The 7,707-nt window shown below is 43.9% G+C and overlaps 1 protein-coding gene across 1 annotated transcript; it reads left to right on the top strand.

Moving 5' to 3' along the window:
- Window positions 1–1,334: 1,334 nt before the first annotated feature.
- Window positions 1,335–7,419, top strand: LOC100672372 (zinc finger and SCAN domain-containing protein 5B-like). Its single transcript, XM_023538790.2, has 4 exons — window positions 1,335–1,718; window positions 3,884–3,970; window positions 4,787–4,934; window positions 6,375–7,419. Exons 1-4 carry the CDS (start codon window positions 1,335–1,337, stop codon window positions 7,199–7,201), a joined length of 1,446 nt encoding a protein of 481 aa, XP_023394558.2. The 3' UTR covers window positions 7,202–7,419.
- Window positions 7,420–7,707: the final 288 nt, after the last annotated feature.

Below are 7,707 nucleotides of genomic sequence, written 5' to 3'. Positions count from 1 at the left end.
TGTGTTAGTCACTTTAGTTTTATCACTAACGGTTCCAATTATAGATGCTACAAAGAGTTTGGAAAAAGTGATTTTCAACATATAGCTTAACATTTTTTAATGAAAATTTTCAAAGAATCATAGAGAGCAGTACAATGTGGCCTTTATCCTTAAAACAACTTTAGGAGCGTCACATACATCGGTAGAGGGGCAGCAAAAAGAGGGAGACCCTCAACGAGATGGACTGACACAGGGGTTGGAACAATGAGCTCAAACATAGCAATGATTATGAGCATGGCACAGGGCCAGGCAGTGTTTTGTTCTGTTATACATAGAGTCCCTGTGAGTTCGAGCCAACTCGTGGGCACCTAACAACAACATGTACATTGTATTTGATTTACCTTAAGAACAATGTTGCCTCAGTCCGCAGAAGGGAAGATTGACCCTTCCTCTGTACATTCGGAAATCAGAGTCTAGGGGAGTTCGGATATTTAAAAGAGTTGTTGTTAGTTGCTGTCAAGTTGTTTCTGACTCATGGCGACTATGATGGTTAAGGTTGTGTGTCAACTTGATTGGGCCATGATTCTCAGTGGTTTGGCAGTCGTATGATGTTGTGATCACTTCCATGATGAGATTTGGTATAATGTTACCACTTCCATGAAGGGATCTGCTGTGACTAGCCAATCAGTTGAAAGGGAGTTTCCTTGGGGGTGTGGCCTGTGTCGAATATAGGCGAATATAACACTCTGGCAAGGTTCATGGGCTTTTGTTCACTCTGGATCCTGCAGCTGACTTGTTTGTCTGACCTCCGGATTTGGGGACTTGAGCTAGCAGTTTACCTGTGGTCTTGCCTGCTTGGGATTTGTCAGTCTTCGAAGGCTCTGAATAAGTACCCTGCTCTCTGACCTGCCAACCTGCAACTACGTAAATCAGGAGAATCTTCTATCCTGACCCACAGACTTGGGACGTTTCAGCCTCTACAGCCCTGTGAGCCATTTCTTTGATATAAATCTATATATATATTTATACATTTTGCTGATTTTGCCTCTCTAGAGAACCCAGCCTAAGACAGCAAGCTTATGGTGTAACAGAACAGCCTGGCTTAATTTCTACTGTAATAAGTACGATACCAGTGAAGAATGGTAGCTCATATTGAACTTAGGAATTCAAAGGGGAGCAGAGAAAAAAGTAAAGGCAAACTGATCTGGATCGTCCTTTTTTTACTTCCAGACTTCTGGACCCACGCTGTGAACTTATTACTGAAGAAAACCAAAGTAGACCCCTTCAGATAGATCTCAGTTAATTACTGGCTTCTAGGAGAACTCGCTCAGTCGTTGGAAAACTCCCCACTAAATATGGCTGTCGACTTGACATCTTCATGGCGCCATGGAAAACCTAGTGAGGACTGTGGATCAGAGTCTCCACAGCTTATGTCTTCCCAAGAAGCTGATCTTGGAGAGAAAGACTATGACCCTGAGACCTGGCATGTGAACTTCAGAGCATTTACCAGCTCGGAGGGGGCCGACCCCATCGGGGATCTGAAGAGGCTTTCTGAGCTCTGCCGTCTCTGGCTAAGGCCTGACCTTCACACCAAGGAGCAGATTCTGGACAAGCTGGTGCTGGAGCAGTTCATGATCTCCATGCCACTGGATCTCCAGGTCTTAGTCAAGGAAAGTGGAGTGAAGAATTGCAAAGACCTGGAGGAGATGCTGCGAAATAACAGGAGACCCGTGACATGGGTGAGCAGAACCTTCATTATTGGTGTGGGAATTGGAAAACTGGGGTGAGGGCTGCAAGAAGGAATTGCACTAGACAGAACCAAATGAAAAAACCAAACATGTTGCTGTCAAGTCGATTCCAACTCATAGAAGCTGTAGAAGATAGAACTGTCCCATAGGGTTTCCAAGGCTGTAAATCTTTACAGAAGCAGACTGCCACATCTTTCTCCCATGGAGCGGCTGGTGGGTTTGAACCTCTGACTTTTCGATTAGCAGCCAACTGCTTAATCACTGGGCCACCAGCACTCTTACTAGAAAGGACACAAGTTTATTCCAGGTCAATGGTTTTCAGTTGGGTGATTTTGACCCCAGGGGACGTTGGGCAATGTTTGGAGACAACACCTAGTTGTCACATGGAGAGGGAGTAGTGCTATGTGTATCTAGTGGGTAGAGGCCAGTGATGCTGCTCAACAACCTACAACGCACCGAACAGCCCCCACCACAAAGAATTATCCAGCCCAAATATCAAATTAGTGCTGAGGCTGGGAAACCCTACTCTAGGAGATAGATGGGCAAGAGGAATACAGAAACCCACATGATGTCGTTTGAGGCCAACATCAAAGAAAAGAATGGGTGAAATACTGTGTCTAATGAATGAGCTAATGAGGAAATAGACTGAATTTAAGGTGGCTCCTATTGTCCTAACAAGGGGAAAATAAATGATTGGTTGTTGTTAGCTGCTGTCGATTCCAATTCATGGCGACCACATTTATTGCATAGGAGGACTGCTCCATAGGGTTTTCTTGGTTGTAATCTTTACGGAAGCAGATCAGCAAGCCTATCTTCCACGGTACTGCTGGGTGGGTTCGAACCGCCAACCTTTTGGTTAGTAGTGGAGTGCAAACTGTGCCACCCAGGGACTTTTAGTTGGTATTATAGATCAAGTGGAAAATCTAGAGTAGAGTTTCTCACAGGAAGTTCCTTAAGTCCCAGCACAAAATGAGATGCCATTAATAAACCAATTTAGATTTACCAAAAATATTCCTATAAAAATATCCCTGGTAGCACAGTGCTTAAAGCGCTTGGCTGCTAACAGAAAGGTTGACAGTTTGAAACTACCATCTACTCCTGGGAAGAAAGGTGCTGCAGTCTGCTTTCGTAAAGACTACAGCCTAGAAAACCCTATGGGGCAGTTCTAATCTGTCCTATAGGGTAACTCTGAGTCGGAACAGACTCAACAGCAATGGGTCAGGTCGTTGGTATTCCTACATTTTCCCTGTGGAGTTGGAGACCAATTCATTCCGATAATCTCCAGATTTATGTAGCAAATAGTTGCAGTCCAGTCAATTCTGACTCGTGCCCACCTCCCCATGTGTGTCAGAGTAAAACTGACACACATAGAGTTTTCAATGGCTAGTTTTTGTTTTTTGTTTAGTTTTCTGGGAAGTAGGTCACCAGGCCTTTCTTCCAAGGTGTCTCTGAGGGGACTTGAACCGCCAAACTTTTGGTTATCATCAGAACACATTAACCGTTTGTACCACCCAGGGACTGCAACTCTGTGGCAAGGAAGACAGATTTTTAAAAAGCTATTCCAGTGAACCTTGAGTGTTATAGAAGGAGGCATACAGGGGGCAGAAGGGAGCTACATGCAGGTTCTTTTTTTTTTTTTTAATTATTTAATTTTATTGTTGTTTTGAGAATATACACAGCAATTCAAGTTTCTGCATGTACAATTCAGTGACATTGATTACATTCTTCAAGTTATGCAACCATTCTCATCCTCTTTTCTAAGTTGTTCCTCCCCCATTAACATAACTCACTGCCCTCTATGGTCCCTATCTAATCTTCCAAACTGCTGTTGTCACTTTGATCTTATATAGATAAAGATCTTAAAAAAGCATAATACTCAAGGCAGGTTTTTTTTACTAGTTACAGTACAGTATTGTTTGGTTTTAAGAAGGCTTCGGGGGATGTTTGTATTTAAGGTTTAAAGATTATCTCAAGACAATAGTTTCAGGGGTTTATCCAGCCTCCATGGCTCCAGAAAATCTGGATTTCATGAGAATTTGAAATCCTTCTCTGCATTTCTCCACCTTTGATCAGGATTCTTCTATAGAATTTTTGATCAAATACATGCAGGTTCTTATGGGGAATCTGATCTTGGATTTTTTTTTTTTTTCTCCCAGTCCGTAGTCTGCTTACAAGGACAGGAATTTCTTCTGCCAAATCCAGATGTTCAGATGGCCGGATCTGAGGCCAGCGACATGGATGATGTGAGCAGCTTGTCCAGGGAGCCTCACTCCTGTGGAAGTGAGATACATCCAGAGAACAGACGGAAGACCAGCCAAGAACACCAGAATTTTCCAGGGATTGATGGCATATCAAGGAGCCATCAGGTCAGTATGTAATGACTAATCATTGGGGAGAGGTAGGAAAAGGTACAAAGGACAGTGGTGGGTAAAGCTGCTAGAATATTGAGAGATTTAGCATAGGATGGGGTTAGACCCATTTCTCCCGGGGATTCCCATGAATGCATTATGTTCCTAGACATTTCTGAGCCACTGGGGAAAATGAAGACCCATTAGCCTTCCTCCTCACCCCTACCACCATCAACTTCATGAACATACAGGTGTTGTCGTTAGGTGCTGTGGAGTTGTTTCCAATTCACAGCTATAGGACAGAATAGAACTGCCCTCATAGGGTTTCCTAGGCTGTAATCTTTACAGGGGCAGATTGCCAGGTCTTTTTCTCCAGCGGAGCAGGTTATGGGTTCAAACTGCCAACCTTTTGGTCCCAGTTGAGCCCTTAACCGCTGTGCCACCAGGGCTCCTTATTCAATATATAGAAGAATAAAAACTGTAAGATTGGGATTTAGAGATGTGAGAGGTCTAGATTAATGACAGACTTGGAAACTAGGTATTGATATTTATTGGGGATGATTAGGTGTCATCTAGGATGTCTGGGTATCCCCAATGTTACTAGGAAAGTTGGAGAGTCACATCAAGGAGATGCCTGGGGGGAAAGAAGAGAAAGCTTTTCATGCTCCAATCTAGGCACGTCATTCACCACATTGGGCTGTCCATTTTCAGGGGCAGAAACTTCTGCCAGAGGCCATTTCTGCAAATGGTGAGCTGGAGTGTCCGAGACCCGAACAGAACTTGGAGGAGAACCTGATGGAAGACAGGGAAGGGTCAACAGCATGTGACGCCCAGGGGTCTCAGCTTCTGAAGGGTTCTGGTGAGTATGGAGACTGGGGACCAAGGGCAGTTAGTGACGCGTTTTCTCTACTGGGTACAGGACTGGGTCTTGTTGAATTTGCTATTTCTTCTCCAGGCTTGCTCGAATTAGAGAGGCCTGAATTATTCCACCTAGTCCCCCCACCATTAAAATTTTTTATCTCTTGTGACCTCATTAATACGCTGTTGTTGTTGTTGGATGCCGTAAAAATTGACTCCAACTCATAGCGACCCCATGTGACAGAGTAGAACAGCCCATAAGGTTTTCTAGGCTGTAATCTTTACAGGAGCAGATCACCAGGTCTTTTCTTCTGTGGAGCCACTGACGGGTTCTGTCCGCCGACCAACCTTTTGGCTCGTAGGAGAGTGCTTAACCATTGCACCACTAGGGCATTTACATTGGTATGCACAAATTTTTTTTTGCTTGCACACATGCTTTGATCTATTTGTTAGGCCTTTCAACCAGACATTAGACAGATCCTGTTGAAAATTGTTGCTAGTTACTGTCAAGTCATTCTGACTCATGGCCACCCCATGAGTGCAGAGTAGAACAGATCCATAGGGTTTTCAAAGCTGTGACCTTTCAGAAGCAGATCACCAGGACTGGGTGGGTTTGAACTGTCAACCTTTCCGTCGGCAGCAGTAATAGTAGTTGCTTTCGAGTTGATTTCACTCATGGCAACCACCTGTGTGCAGCATAGAACTGCTCCATGGGGTTTTCAAGGCTGTGAACTTTCGGAAGCAGATCACCAGGCCTGTCTTCCGAGGCGCTTCTAGGAGGATTTGAACCTTCAGCTTTTAGGTTAGCAGTAGTAGTAGTTATGGTCAAGTCAATTCTGACTCATGGCAACCCCATGTGTGCATGTGAGTTCCATAGGGTTTTCAAGGTTGTGATCTTTTGGAAGCAGATCTCCAGGCCTTTCTTCCAAGGCACCTCTGGGCAGGTTTGAACCTTCAGCCTTTCACTTAGCAGTCAGAGTGCTTAATTATTTGTACCACCCCAGGGCTCCTCATGTTTAAGAGATAAATATTTTATATGCTTTCTGTAACCCTGCTCTTGCATGACCTGATGGTATGTCAAAATATATGAAAAAATACTTGTTTTGTTCCTCTCTGCCTTTTATTACTTATAAAAACTCCTAGCGTTTCTCTCTCCAAAAAAAAAAGTCTCACTGATGCTTTTCTGCCAATCCATGAGTCTTCTCTAAAACCAAATAAGCTCTATAAAATTAACTTTGTCGAAATTTTTTTCATGGTATCCAGCATTACCATATCGTAGCGGAAGTTGGCTCTCAAATGCCCAGTCTTCTCCATCACTGCCTTCCCAGAGTACCCTACAATCTCTTAGGCTTGTGAGGCAACGTCAGTGTTTGGCCAAGTGAGTTTGGTATCACTGAAAATGCTCTTCATTAAGTGTCATGTACTGGATCTTTTCTTCCAGGAGATTCTGTGGGAGCCAATGATGGAAAGAATCCCAAAGAAGACACTTCTATTAAAAATGTGGATGCTGACACACCACCCACTCTTATTTTGGAGAGAGAAGTTTCTACTCCAGGTGGGAACAGGGAAGATTCTCAGAAGAATCTGAGACGTTCCAAAAGAAGAAAATCAGGCAACTCCTCAAATTCCCAAGGAAGACCTCATGAAGGAGCTACTCATTTGGACAAAAGAGAATTCCTGGCACAAGTTGGGTTACACCAAATTGATTCACCAAGGACCATGGGACCAACTCACCATGATTCACCAAGTGCAACTGGACCAGTTGACCACGATTCATCAAGTACCGTGGGATCAATTGACCATACTGTTGGTCAAGGGCAAGATTCCACAGGACTTTCACTCTATCAATGTGGATTTTGCGAGAAAAGATTTCATTATAAATCTCAGTTCGACATCCACCAGAGGACACACACAGGAGAGAGGCCGTTTAAGTGCAGCTTCTGTGGGAAAGGCTTCATGCAGCCCTCAGATGTCCGCGTTCACCAACGAATCCACACAGGGGAGAAGCCATTCAAATGTGAGCTCTGTCACAGAGAGTTCACCCACGAGTCCACCCTACATGGCCACAAAAGGACCCACACTAATGAGAAACCATTCCACTGCACAGAGTGTGGGAAACACTTCAGCCACAAGGGGAACCTCAATGTTCACCGTCGAATCCATTCCGGAACGAAACCTTACAGCTGTCCCAAGTGTGGGCACACCTTCCGTCAGCTGGGAACTTTCAAACGCCATGAAAAAACACATTCCAAAATGGCATCTCAATGATTCTGTATTAGAGCCCTGGTTCTGTTGTTAACCAAAAAGTTGACGGTTCAAACTCACCCAGTGGCTCCAAGGAAGAAAGACCTGACAACCTGCTTCCATTAAGATTACAGCCTGGAAAACCCTATAAGACAGTTCTACTCTGTCACATGGGGTTGCTGTGACTTACAATTGACTTAACAGCACCCAACAACAGCAATGATTCTGTAATCACGCCCAAGTTTTCTTCTGCCCCAAGAAGGAAGTTAGCATTTTTCACCTTCATTCTAAAGGAGTAACGACATTCAAAGCACTTACAATGGTTCCTGGCACACAGTAGAAGCTTCATGAATATTTGTTATCGGGATCTTTGAGTAATAATTCATCCCCTCTATTGGCTTTTGTTGTGTTCCATTGTTTTCAAATATTTGCTTCCTTCTAGGTTTTTTGGGTTTATATTTCTGTTCTTCCAGTGAATTCGAGCTTCATTAATTTTCAATCTTTCATAGTGAAACGAAGGCTGCTAATTG

This window comes from Loxodonta africana, chromosome 24, assembly GCF_030014295.1.
Source record: "Loxodonta africana isolate mLoxAfr1 chromosome 24, mLoxAfr1.hap2, whole genome shotgun sequence".
NCBI classification, from domain to species: domain Eukaryota; kingdom Metazoa; phylum Chordata; class Mammalia; order Proboscidea; family Elephantidae; genus Loxodonta; species Loxodonta africana.
Note: the sequence above shows the minus strand (reverse complement) of the source record. Positions and strands in the feature narration are given on the sequence as shown.